The 14,891-nt window shown below is 44.3% G+C and overlaps 1 protein-coding gene across 1 annotated transcript; it reads right to left on the bottom strand.

Annotated features, from left to right (window-relative positions):
• Nucleotides 1–3,152: 3,152 nt before the first annotated feature.
• LOC130109523 (uncharacterized) lies at nucleotides 3,153–4,481 on the bottom strand. The gene has a single exon (XM_056276456.1). The coding sequence runs from the start codon at nucleotides 4,479–4,481 to the stop codon at nucleotides 3,153–3,155; it is 1,329 nt and encodes a 442-aa protein (XP_056132431.1).
• Between the last annotated feature and the right edge of the window lie 10,410 nt (nucleotides 4,482–14,891).

Here is a 14,891-nt window from a genome sequence, read left to right as displayed (position 1 = left end):
ATTATCAATATGTCAGTGTGATCATCCTGATCCACAATTTGTTTTCTCACTGTCATATTTGACCATATCAACCTTGTATGCATGGGATTGACACCTCTGGTCCCTTAGTTATAATTGGTGTTATAGTGTGTGTATACTGGCGTAGTGCAATAAGTGGACACCATTTTAGAAGTCCAGTGCTCTGAGCAGATTTATTAGCTATCCAGCGTGGTCATGCATGGACCCAACTCACCGCCACCACCAGCACCACTACACCAGGATCAAGGCAGGCAATTAAACTACCATCGATTCCTTGTTTGACTTCACTGGATCTAGACATCTGCAATGTAATCGAAGAGGAGATGGCTTTGTAAAAGAATTTATTCAATTATAACTTCATTAGTCAAAATAAGCAGAAGTGAAAAATATTTTTTTTTGATGCATTGCACCATTTCATGCTATTAATAATGTCAGGGGATGTGCATCCATGAACATACACATTTACACCAAAAGGAGCAAAAGGAAAAGAAAAAAAAGAGAGAGAGAAAATTCTGCCAATAAACCAGCCCTTCACATTCTGGCAATCCCAGCCCAGGTGTTACTGATTTAGAGGATCGACCCATCCAGCTCTGCCTTCCTGCAACCTGTGTGTGTGTGTGTGTGTGTGAGTGGGGGGGGGGGCAGCAAAGCACAAGGACAGGCACACATAGTGGGTAGCTGAGTCCAAGACAGGGGTCCCACCAAAAACCTCAGAATACACAGACAACCAAACACTAGTAAATCTAGTAGCCGAGGGAGGATACCCTATGTACATATGTGCACCAAGATTTGACCTGTATGTCTCCTGTCCAGACTGCTCCCCCCCAACAAGCCTGGACCTCCAGCATCCATCACAGATACCTTGATGCATAAGAAGCATATTAAGGGAGAGGAGAGATAAAGGAAACAGATCAGAAGAACCATCACAGGATAAAAAAATCACAGTCCAAGACTTAAAACAGAAAATGAAAGGGACAAGGCATTTTCTGATCCTTTTACATGGTGGATGATAAAATGAAATTGCTGAAGAGACACCAGCACATCAGCTGGTGAGTATGGTTCTGTTGTGAGAAAGGTTAATGGGTTGTGATTGGTTTATACCACTAAAAGGCTTTAATTGTGGTTTTCAGTGTTTTGCTTGTACACATAATGTTTGGATCCATTAAAGGGATGTTTTTATGTCGAAGACTCTTGGAAGTATAGCCCAGTTGGACTAAAAGAGATCCTTTATATATATATATATATATATATATATATATATATATATATATATATATATATATATATATATATATATATATATATATATAATCTTGATGTTTTTCACATCTCAAGCTCATGCCAGAGCCCCCTTCAAAATCTTGCTGGCACTGAGGAGGCCAACCAAACTTTTCCTTTAGGTGTAAGGAGTGCAACCACCATGGAGAAACTCCCGCAATAGCTACGATAGTTATCCACCATACCTAAAAAGTGAGACGGCTGTTTTGGGGGTTGGGACAGGGAATTGGTCAATTTTTTTCTCCTTTTTCTCCCCAATTGTAGCCGGCCAATTACTCCATTCTTCCAAGCCGTCCTGGTCACTGCTCCACCCCCTCTACCGAAGAGGGCTGCAGACTACCACATGCCTCCTCCGATACATGTGGATCACACTATTCCCCCTCCCCGTCCCCCCAAAAACAGGCGCCTCAACCGACCAGAGGAGGCGCTAGTGCAGCGACCAAGACACATACCCACATCCGGCTCCCCACCCACAGACATTGTCAATTGTGTCTGTAGGGACACCCGACCAAGCCGGAGGCAACACGAGGATCCCTGTGTTGGTAAGCAACGGAATAGACTGTTATGCCACCCGGACGCCCGCCCTGCCCCCCCCCCCGAATTGGTCTGTTCTTAACACCAGACGTAGCTTTCACAGGTGGCAATGGCCTTGTCCATCCACCTTACCCAGGTTCATCACAACTGCCTTGACAAACTCACACTTCACTATAGTGAGACCCACCCAAGCCGAGCAATTGAACAGAGCCCGTACATGCTGTAGATGCTCTTTTCCTATGTGTCACATTATCCAAATACACAGCACAACCGTCAAAACTCGATGCAACTTTTTCATGAAGCGTTGGTCTGTTGCCGGAACTTTGTGCAAAATTAGTTTTGCAACTTGATGGTGACATGAAGGTGGCAATATCCCTAATAGTAGAAGTTAAGGAAAATTTCAAAATGTCTACAACATGTACCTTATTTTTGTCATTTCTGCTACACATATTGGTGATTATATAATGTTACTCGCCAGCTTTATTTTGAAGATTTTGGACATGAGACCACCGTGAGACAGAGCTTTACAACGGCATATGGGGAAAATGAACATGAACCTTTAAATCTGTCCTTTCAACAACAATGACAAGAAGAAGAAGCCCTAGTGTCTCAGAGAGTGCACATCATTTCCCATCCATGACTTCTTCATTCCTTGGCCAGGTAGTTAGTTGATAAGTACTGCGAACTACAGTAAGTACATGTTGGTCAGAGAAGGCTGAATCAGTTCTTCTGGATACCACGTTTATTGACAGATACGTTTCATCACTCATCTAAGTGACCTCTTCAGACTGAAGAGGTCACTTAATTAAAGCAATTAACTAACTTCCCAGATTAACAAGGATAACCCAGTGCCCAATAAGCCCAATTAGTAGTGTGCTTTACCATATGTCACATTGATTAATGTCGATTTTTTTCAGACATGGAGCCTCATTTTCAGTGGAAAATTGATGGCTCCCTTTGCATGGGTGACTCACATGCAGCTGTCCGGGTCAAGAGAGAGAACTCAAAACGGGGGGTTGTCCAGACCTATGTCCCCTGACAAGGCTCTGGACTCTGCAAAGCAGGCTGTGAAGCAGCATCCAGAGAACAGATCGCATTTGATTGGCCAGTGCCAGATGCAGTTTGGCCAATTCAGGGGGCAAACATTTAAGTGGGTATTAGGAAACGCTTGGGAGTACGCATGGTACTTGGTGTCATCTACCCGAAAACAGTAAGCAGCGTTATCCCAGAGGGTTGATCAAAAGAAACATGCTGTGAAAAAGATAGCATTCAAGGAGTACCTGCTGATGTTTCCTGAGGGTCATGAGGCAGTGAAAATTAAATCATAGCAGTCTATGAGCACCCGCAGTCAGCCCTGTGCCACCACCAGCAGGTAGCCCTGTGCCACCACCAGCAGTCAGCCCTGTGCCACCACCAGCAGTCAGCCCTATGCTACCACAAGCAGTCAACCCTGTGCCACCACCAACAGCAGTCAGCCCTGTGCCACCATCACCAGTAGTCAGCCCTGTGCCACCACCATCAGCAGTCAGCCCTGTGCCACCACCAGCAGTCAGCCCTATGCCACCACCAGCAGGTAGCCCTGTGCCACCACCAGTAGTCAGTCCTGTGCCACCACCACCAGCAGTCAGCCCTGTGCCACCACCAGCAGTCAGCCCTATGCCACCACCAGCAGGTAGCCCTGTGCCACCACCAGTAGTCAGCCCTGTGCCACCACCACCAGCAGTCAGCCCTGTGCCACCACCAGCAGTCAGCCCTATGCCACCACCAGCAGGTAGCCCTGTGCCACCACCAGTAGTCAGCCCTGTGCCACCGCCACCAGCAGTCAGCCCTATGCCACCACCAGCAGTCAGCCCTGTGCCGCCACCACCAGCAGTCAGCCCTGTGCCACCACCAGCAGGTAGCCCTGACCCACCACCACCAGCAGGTAGCCCTGTGCCACCACCACCACTAGTCAGCCCTGTGCCGCCACCACCACCAGCAGTCAGCCCTGTGCCGCCACCACCACCAGTAGTCAGCCCTGTGCCACCGCCACCAGCAGTCAGCCCTATGCCACCACCAGCAGTCAGCCCTGTGCCGCCACCACCAGCAGTCAGCCCTGTGCCACCACCAGCAGGTAGCCCTGACCCACCACCACCAGCAGGTAGCCCTGTGCCACCACCACCAGTAGTCAGCCCTGTGCCGCCACCACCACCAGCAGTCAGCCCTATGCCACCACCAGCAGTCAGCCCTGTGCCGCCACCACCAGCAGTCAGCCCTGTGCGACCACCAGCAGGTAGCCCTGACCCACCACCACCAGCAGTCAGCCCTGTGCCACCATCACCAGTAGTCAGCCCTGTGCTGCCACCACCACCAGCAGTCAGCCCTGTGCCACCACCAGCAGTCAGTCCTGTGCCACCACCACCAGCAGTCAGCCCTGTGTCACCACCAGCAGTCAGCCCTGTGCCACCACCAGCAGTCAGCCCTGTGCCACCACCAGCAGTCAGCCCTATGCCACTACCAGCAGTCAGCTCTGTGCCACCACCACCAGCAGGTAGCCCTGTGCCACCACCACCAGCAGTCAGCCCTGTGTCACCACCAGCAGGTAGCCCTGTGCCACCACCACCAGCAGTCAGCCCTGTACCACCACCAGCAGTCAGACCTTTACTCACCATCAAAGCCCATGGCCAGTATCAATGTTAGTACTTAGGTCCTTGGTTAATAAGAAGTTGCCCTCCGATCACGGCCTGAAGAGGAGTATGCACAATCTTTTGTGTCAGCAGAAAGTCCAGCCTAGTAAGTTCTAAAATCTGCTTCCATAAACCATAACTCATTTGCGCACATCCTATGATGTAATGACTCATTTGTATCTATTAGGTTGTTATATTCAAAATTTTCGATATTTCCAGTAGCACCTTGTGAGCCCAGCGACCGCGAGTTCATAGAGGCAGCCAAGCTGCTTTGATCCACTTGAGGCAGAAGAGCAAGTCTCCCCACCTGTGGCAGATGTACCAACTGTGTCACAAGGGCAATCTGATGCATGCTTCCAACACCCTGGGGAGGGCCCTCTTTGAGAAACCAGTCATGAAATACACCGTGTCCTGCAAATGCACAGATAATATCTTAGACTGGGTGACTTGTGCATTTCTAACAATTCCTTGGTATTTTGTCAGTTAATGTCTTCTGTTTTTTTTTCCAGTTTCTTAAAGTGAGCTGATTGGTGTAGAGTATCTCTTCTAGCAAACTGGAGAGACAATACAGGCCTACAAAGACACCATTGTCAATATTTAATTGGCAGTTTATTTAGTTGGAAGTTGACTGACAGTCATCCTGGCTGGCTTTCGTTCTCCTGGACAGTGATTTTTTGTTTTTGTTTAGATCTATGTGTTAGTTTGGATATATGTGTTCTTGTAGTTCTTGTAGTTTTTGAATGTGTTTTTGTCTTTGTGCTGCACTGCTGTGGGCTGGGGGAATCAATGTTTTGTTTCATTTCATGTGCGCAAGTGCATGAAATGAAATGACAAATAAAGTGTTTCTGATTTCGATTTCTGAATATGGAGTCTGATGAAGTCCAAGTGGCAGGGAGGATGAAGGCTTCTTTGAGCATGGGGACTATGAAGACTTCACCATTTCACAGCTGGATGCACACGCCCCTGCTGCAGACTGACAGCAAGTCCTCGCCACTCCAGCACACAGCATTCTAGACCGCCCTGCAGAGGTAACCTCTAACACAGGTCCCAAGCCGGCCCAGCTGAGAGTCTCCTGAGCTCTGCTCCATTCACAGCAGTAAGGTTTCCTTGGCATTTTTTTTGTGCATGAATCCATTTATTGCTATTTGTTTTGATGTATATCTGTCTGTAACTGTTATGTCACTCTTGTTCCAACGTCTTGTTCCAACTTGCATTGTTTTTTCATTGCTTTTTTTTCACCCCCACAGCCTTATCCTTGGGGGGAAAAGATTTGGGTATCACAGGCAATGGTCAGGTTACATCCTTCAGTGAGGCTCCCATTTCCAGTGACTCTGCTCTTCCCATGATAAGAATTTTTCTATTGCCTTGTTCAAATATTTAAAGCTAAATTAAGCTAAGTTGCACTTCATTGTACCACAATTTTTTACTTGTTTTTCAAAGTTTTAATTACTACCTTCGATCATACCTCGGTGTTTACATTTTATCAACTTATACAGGGTTATATAATGATGCATTTTTTTTAGATTTGTATGTGCATTTTCAGGACAAGGAGGGCTGTGTTGGACCGGATAATATTGAAGTATTTGGTGGAGCTCAGGTCACAGGTTCAAGCATTTACCATGGGAAGAGTGCAACCAAATCATCGCCCTGTGGGAGGCCTTGTCTGACTATGACAAACAGTGCACTGTTTTCCCTGCTCATCGCCAATCAAGCTTGAACAAGGGCAGGTTTAGATCAACCAAAAGACTTGTCTCACTGTATACAGTATATAGATAAAGCGCTATATGAATGTAATCTATTATTATTATTATTATTATTATTATACCAGACGGGTCAACACTCAGAACAGGAATCCTTTGGTTCAGAGCCTTTCTCCTCCTATATCTTCCATTGCTGCAGCTCAGCTCGTGCCAGAGGCTTTACAAAAGCCAGACAGTTTAGAAACTGGTAGTTTCCACAACCCACACTTTTTTCAGTCAAGCACCTCAGGAACTGCAAAGATTAAAAGAAAGACACAGCTATCTGCCACTGTGAAGGCAGCAGACTTTCTTCCACTCGACATACCTGCCGCAACCGTACGTGCTACACCTGTCTTACTTGGGACAGGTATGTCCACTTTTCCTGCCATCGCCTCCTCTGCTCCAGCTGCCATCCCGCCTTGTTCCAGCCGCCATCTCCTCCTCTGCTCCAGCTGCTATCCGCCCTGCTCCAGCTGCCATTAACTCCTCTGCTCCAGCTGCCGTCTGCCTTGCTCCAGCTGCCATCCGCCCTGCTATAGCTGCCATCGCCTCCTCTGCTCCAGCTGCCGTCACCTCCTTTGCTCCAGCTACCATCCGCCTTGCTCCAGCTGCGAGCCGCCTTGCTCCAGATGCCATTGCCTCCTCTGCTACAGCTGCCACCCATTCAACTCCCATCTTTCACCTGTCTTTGTGATTCAGGGACCCTCTCCTCCTACCCAGCAACATTCTAACCTCCCTGCACCTGGCCCTGCTGTGTCACAAAGTCCAAATGCATCAGCACCCCAAGATGTGCCATACACCACCCACTACAACAGGAGAAGGAGACTGGAAATGGAGCAAGCTGGAGTTATGGAGTGAAAATGCACTAGAAAAACAGTTGTGGTATCATACAGTAAGTGCCACAAGGAAAGAAAAAAGCTTAGCTACCATGTCTATTATGGCAACTGGTACTGTGAGGAGACTGCCACAACCTCTTGCAAGGCATGGAAGATGGAGCTGCAGGCCAGAGGTTATGGGGGGGATAAAAAGCAGCCTCCTGATAGAGAGCAGCCGCAAATAATGGCCCTGACCACTCCCCTCCCCTCCCTTTGTGTGTGTGTGTGTGTGTGTGTGTGTGTGTGTGTGTGTGTGTGTGTGTGTGTGTGATATACAATATGTAAAGTCATATCTTTAATTTAGGTTATTTCAAATTGGCTATTTAATTGTTATTTGCACAATTGGCTGTTATTTAATTTAAACTTGAATATTTTAAATATTTAATAATATTAATAACGGTTATGGTAATAATATTTTAGTAATAATATAAATAACAATAATACTCATAATAATGTAATAGTAATGATAATAACTATTTATATACAAGATTAATTTATAAGTCTGTTTATATGTAATTTATAAGTAAGAATTTGATAGTCCATCCATCCATCCATCCATCCATCCATTATTCAAACCACTTATCCTGCTTTCAGGGTCGTGGGGATGTTGGAGCCTATCCCAGCAGTCATTGGGCGGCGGCAGGCAGGGAGACGCCCTGGACAGGCCACCAGGCCATAATTTGATAGTCACAATACCTAAAAAAAAAATCTAAGCTCTGCCTTGACTTCAGCTCCCTCAAGACCTTGATACTCCCCTCGCTGTTTAAAAAATGTAGTGTTATATAGCATAGCACTAAGTCTTAACGAAACATTTATACAGCACGTATCATTTTTTGGCTCCTAGCTGTGTAGCTAGGAGTAGTGGGCAGCCACCGTGCAGCACCCGAGGACCAACTCCAGTTCATCTTGCCTTGCCTTGGTCAGGGGCACAGCCAGGAGTATTAACCCTAACACGCATGTCTTTTGGATGGTGAGGGAAGTGGAACACACCCACCCCAGACATGGGGAGAACATGCAAACTCCACACAGAGGATGACCTGGGATGACCCCCAAGGTTGGACAACCCCGGGGTTCAAACCCAGGACCTTCTTGCTTTGAGGCGACAGCGCTAACCACTGGGCCACTGTGCTGCCAGTTCCATGTCCATTCATTTCCAGGATGTGTGACAATCAAATATTTAAATGAATTCAACTTGACTTTATTCAAATATGTAGTAGAATATTTCCCTGTATTATTGTTCATGTATTTCTTTGCTTTTTCTTGGATTGATATCCATGGTTAGTTTTCCTGCTTATTTTGTGTGCTCCTTGATGTCATTTATTTTTGGGAAACTGTAAAAATGCATACAAACTGACACCCATTTATGAATATGGAGCTACTATTATCATAATTTTCTTGCAGAAAACCTACATGAGTTATACTTCATGAGACTGGTACTGCTGGACCCAGAACAAGCTTAATTTCAATAATATGCCGGTTTCTTCCATGCGGGTGACATTTTGGGTTCCAGATAAGTTACACTTCTATGTTACTTCTGCATAATTATCGATATCAACATGTAATTTTAATGCTTTTACAAGTTTGAGAACATGGTTTTTAAATCTTACATTTATAATATATATATATATATATAATATATATATATATATATATATATACACACACACACATATATATATATATATATATAGTTATTATTTACACTTTTGTATAATTCTGTAACACTTATGTATAATTCTCCATATAAACATATTGTTTTAATACTTTTACAAGTTTACAATGTTATAGTTTTGCAATAAAAAGATGAAAATATTAGTGCGTGATTGCTGGATTCGTAACCGAATTACAGTCGAGCCGGGATTGACCCTCAGTCAAATGGCACATTTGTAGGAGGTGAGGTTTCTATAAGACAACAGGTGAAGCAGTGCTTCACCAAAAAACAAACAAAAAAATAGCACACTGTAAGCGGATTCGGTGATCACGGGTATCGCCGCAGCCGGGACGCGAACCCGTTTCCCCCGCGCCGCCGGGGAGACATCGCTGACCACTCCTAAAGAGTCGGACCTTTTAGTTGACTGGTTAACGTTGTCCCTTGCGGTGCGGGAGCCATGGCTTCGCGTCCCGGCTACGGCGGCTCCCGGACTACCCCCGCCTGCATTCGCCACATTGGTGTCAGAAGCTAAACTAGCTCCATCTCGCCCATTCTGCTTTTCACTTCCCGCCCTCCTTCTGAATCTCGCGAGTCATCAGAATCACGTGACTACAAACGACTTTTTCTCCAATCTTCATCACACCTGTCATTACCCGATTCGTTACGGAAACCTGATTTATTTTATGCATGTGTTGAAAATGCGTCTACTTCCTGTCACCGCTGTCGTTTTACGGCATTGTCGAAAAAGGTCATCCCATCGCCTGATACGGATTCTTTTGCCTTCTGCCGTCATTTGCGGAAAACCTCTTAAAAGGGGAAATTGCCTCCAATGTTGATCGCACAGACCGAGTAAAATTAAAATCGGGTAATGACAATACCTTTTGCTATTCGAAGCGCAGTGAAAGGTAAGATAAGAAAGATAAGAAAAATAGATTGAGCGTAAAATAAATTAGTGATTACTATAGTAGTTTAGGCTAACATTAGTTGTTCTAACTAGCTTGGCTAGCTAGCTGCTCCTGTCCCGTCTTTCACAATTATGATGGATGCAAACATCGTGGACCGGATCCTACGGGAACGTTTTCACACTTTCGCCTATGAGGAACTAGGGGTGAAGGCACATGGGAGACCAAAGCGCCCCCATCAAGCCGGTGCAGAGAGTGGGCTCGGTAAGTCGGAGTTTTAAGTCTTCTAGGTATGACAAGATGGAGTGGCTGTGTCGGGGAGTGTGCTTGTATTGCTGGCCTTGCGTGATGTTTAAGTGTGCTGCTGCAGGAGATGGGTGTTCTTCAAAGTTTGCAAGAGATGGATTTGAGGATCTACGAAATTTTGGCAGATTTGTTAAACTTCATGAAAAATCAAAGGAGCATGTCAGTTGCAGCCGTGCAATTAAGTCTGTTGGGAAATGTGAGGATCGCCAGGAGCAGGCATTTAGGGGGCACGTGAAAAGTCCGATAATAAAGGAAACTACAGACAGAGTGTAGAAGTGTTTCCCTGCTATGATGATATTCTGGCTGCTCATTTGAAATCAATGAGGAATGTTTTAAAAATATAACATGGGGGTTGGTTGGGTGGTTGCTTCACCAAAAAATTTGGTCAGCAGCCGCCACTGATGTAGATTAATGTGTGATATCCTTGGCCCAGTGGTTAGCACTGTTGCCTCACAGCAAAACGGTCCTGGGTTCAAACGCCAGGCCATCCCAGGTCCTTTCTGTGTGGAGTTTGCATGTTCTCCTAATGTCTGCATGGGTTTCCTCCGGGTGCTCCGGTTTCCTTCCACCATCAAAAGACATGTATGTTAGGGTTAATAATAACGTCAGTGCCCCTGACCAAGGCATGGCAAGAAGAACTGGAGCTGGTCCCCGGGCGCAGCACGGTGACTACCCACTGCTCCTAGCTACAGTGTGTGTTGGGATGGGTTAAATGCAGAAGATGAATTTCCCCACATCTTATCTTTGAACCAACCTGGTCCACACAGCCATACATGGGAGTCAGGCTTTGTCACCTTATTGACCTTACAGAGGTCTGTGCAGGGTCCAAATGCTCCATCTGGGTTTTTCACCAAGAAACACAGGGAAACCTAGGTAGAAGAATATGGTTTAGCATTATGGTTATCAAGTGATGAATCACACACAAGTACTCTCTCTCTCTCTCTCTCTCTTCTTTCTGTCTGTCAGTCAGTCAGTCACACTCATACAGAATACATCCAGCATCACACATCTCTGTGATAATCTTGCTCGCTACAAGTCCATCCATCCATTATCCAAACTGCTTATCCTGCTCAGGGTCATGGGGATGCTGGAACCTATCCCAGCAGCCATTGGGCGGCAGGCGAGGAGACACCCTGGACAGGCCACTAGGCCATCACAGGGCCCACACAGACACACACACACACCTAGGGACAATTTAGTACGGCCAATTCACCTAACCTACACGTGTCTTTTGACTGTGGGAGGAAACCGAGTGCTCACTAAAAGTATTTCCTGTACATTTCTACAGTTCTTATGAACACCACTAGATGGGCTCTTTCCCTTGTGGATATGTCCTACACCTGTTAAATTGTTGCAGACTAGAATGTGGGTCAAATGGCATTTGCAAATAATTATTACTGATTCTTTTCGGTCATAGGGTTAGGTGTACTAGGTGGATGAGTTTACAGCATCAGAGCAATTCAGTTCAGTGTTAGGTAATTGTGTAGACATCCACAAAAACAGCCATTTAGAGATATGCCTTTGGATGTCAAAATCTTTGGGACTTATTCTGTTGTCCTGGGTCAAAACACAATAATGTCTGTTAGGCATAGACAAACTATCCCCAACGAGCAGGTTAGCGAACTAACTCAAAATGTCTAAATTCAAGGAAGTTTGACAAACAGTTTTAAGAGGGGGATAGCAAATGACTGCTGTACACATGCTTTTTTTTGCCGATTTTATAAGGGAGTCATATTTGGACTCGGTTCAGTCCGAATTTGAATACGTGTCACTGATTGCAGAGTTACACTTGACTGATTGAAAGTTCTTAACCGGTGAGATTGTTCAGGAAGCTGCCAACTATATGACCAGAGAGAGGAAAAACCATTGCTGAGAGTGAGGCTCCAAGGAGGTTGTGCAAATTGATCTTCTATGTGATATTAAAAAATTAATAGAAACCATGAATGATAATAATTAGTGGTCATAAATATATGCATACATGTATACATTAATAAATACATACAGAAAGGCATGCATCCATCTGTACATACACATAAATATTTATCAAAGGGAAATTTTAATTTGGTACACAAGCAGTTTAAACTTGCAACACAATAAACACTATCACAAATGAACCTTTAGAAGAGAACATAATGAACAATGATGCAGTGCAGGCCTACCAAAAAAAGCTTTGATCATGGCAGGCCTGAGATTGACCTATTAAATTAATAGGGGTTACGATGTGCAATACCTCATCAAACCAGATGTGCAATGCAATGTTTGTGCAATACAAATGTACAATTGTAAATGCACATACAACTGCTGTGTTGCAAATCATGGCTGTTATCGTTGTGGTTGCAACATAGGTATATAATATAGCAGTGGTTCTCAACCTTTTTGGGGTCCTGGACCCCCTGGGTATTTTTGATCTACGCTGAGGACCCCTCCACCTGATCTTGGGGGAGGGGGTTGCAATTTGATAGAAACAGTAGAAACTGCATTTTAAATTGCATTATAGCATTTATTCACTCTTTGGAGCAAAAATAAGAGCTTTCAGTTGTAACTTAGATATAGTTAACAAAACAGAATTCTTATGCAGTAACTTTCAGATATATGTAACTAAACAGAATATGTATTCAGTAACTTTCAGATATATGTAACAACAGAATTTTTATGCAGTAACTTTTAACAATGCAAACGGGAGTGAGATCGCTTATTAAAATACAATAAATTACACTTGTGAAACAGATGTAATTAGAGAAAAAAGTCCTGTTACCCTTTATAGTTTAGGTAGATAAAGGTCTCAGTCACATTTGAGTAAAATAATCCTATTTCTATAAATGTCATAGGATCTTTTTTTAAAAGATATTTTATTTTCACGGACCCCTTGCAATTACACCACGGACCACTAGGGGTCCGCGGACCCCCGGTTGAGAAACACTGTAATATAGTATGAAGTTGTGAGGTGGATGGTAGGTGACTATTTATAGTGTATACTTCTGGTACATAAGATGATATAGTGTAATATAGTGGGAGTATATAGCATTGTTTAATGGGCATGATGGGTTGTGGAGTCGTGGTATTGGTATATGGTATAGTGTATGGGTAATATAGTATATAAACAATACAGTATAAAATGTGGGCATAGGTTGTTGATTATGCAACCATAACAAAACTCTATAGTAGCCACATACCTGTTGTGCATTCATGCGTGCCTCCAATGTCCTGTTGTTCCATTTATTTATTCTGTTTTTTTTCTTCTCTTTTTCATTTGTTGTTTGTTTTCTTTTTGCTTTTTTTTGTGTGAGTCTGCAAGTGCTAGAAGCTGCTGTGTACCGGAGTCAAATTCTTCATGTGCATAGACACACTTGGCCAATAAAGCTGATTCTGATTCTGCTAATAATAATAAATATTATTGATTACTAATTTTAATACTTCATTCTAGCAGTCATGCTGGGAATAAGTACAGTTGAAGTGAACGACCATCCTAAAAAGATTGTTTCCCAACTTTTGTATGATTTTACAAACAGGATGGTGCAAAGAAAGAGAGGCAGATGTGTTAGATGAGCATCTGTTATATGAGGCCTCTTTATTTCCCAGATGACCATTGTCCATCAGCAGATGCACAGTCACAGCGATATGTACACACTGTCTTCTCTGCACATCCTCTCTCCCTCCCTCTCTGCCGGCCCCGCTCAAATCAGCATGTTTATTTCATGTTGACATGACAAATATTTTAGGGTGAAATAGCAGTGATTCATATATACACACACTCACCCAACTCTGTGTTTGTCTTTAAACTTCACTTTTCCCCAAATCGTGTATATAAGCCATGGCTAGGATGAGCAGATCACTCACAGCGTTATTCTCTGGAGTATGACAGACTGGGATGCGTTGTTTTCCAAAGAGGGAGCCTCTGGGTTTTATTCATTGATTATGGGAAACTATAATGGAATTTGACGGAAAACTAAGGGCTTTTCAAAAGGACTAAGATTGTTGGACACTGCTGATGCACAACCTGGCAAGTGTCTAATCAATTAGGCATTGTCAACAATAACAGTTCTTGTCAGTGATTTTTTTTTTTTAATTCGATAACATGTCCGTTAGAATTGATATTTTGCAAATGTGAGATAGAAATGCTTAGTTGATTCAAAACTCTGCTGAGTAGTTTCGGTGCAAAAACTCTGCAGGTGTGTACTTTTTGCAAGTTCTACAACCAATGCAAACTGTGGTTGTAGAACTTGTTTTGAGTTATAGCCTTTATCTTCTTTGCCGACTGACCTCTGCAAAGGACAAAACAGCAAGGATTTTCAATGACCTGCACGTCAAACGACAACGCATTTAATCCTTTTCCTCACCTGTGCGCGTGTGTCAGGAGTGTGTGGGGATGTTTATACATAACATGAGCCCACTCCTAACTGGGCATGATGGCGTGTCTCCAGGCTTGACGTTCCATGATCGTTTACTAAACACCCCCCGATAGGCAGTGACTGTTTAAGTATATACAGAGTGTGTGTGTGTGTGTGTGTGTGTGTGTGTGTGTGCGCTTGTGTCCTTGTGTGCGTATGCCCTTGTCTATGTTTTGGGTTGATCCGGTACCAGGACATTTACTCAAGCTCTGCGTGCAGCTAGCAATTGTCCAAACTTGGACAGTCATTCTTTCTCCCCTTTCATAAGCAACCGTCACATTAGAGAAATAAACACCAACAGAGCTTGCACCTGTCCGACCTCACATACATCCAAAACACCCTTCTGTATTCGGGGCTAATCTCGGACTGTTCTAACACACAGAAATTGCCAGTTATAGGTTTGGCGTTATTCTCTAAATTAATAATACGAGCCCGCCCAACATCTACATTGTGTGTGTGTGTGTGTGTGTGTGCATTCCGTTAGTTCGGCAGGTGTGTGGACGGCTGCCACGAGCCAGGCAGCAGGTGGAGTTG

The sequence above is a fragment of the Lampris incognitus genome, chromosome 1 (assembly GCF_029633865.1).
Source record: "Lampris incognitus isolate fLamInc1 chromosome 1, fLamInc1.hap2, whole genome shotgun sequence".
Lineage (NCBI taxonomy): Eukaryota > Metazoa > Chordata > Actinopteri > Lampriformes > Lampridae > Lampris > Lampris incognitus.
Note: the sequence above shows the minus strand (reverse complement) of the source record. Positions and strands in the feature narration are given on the sequence as shown.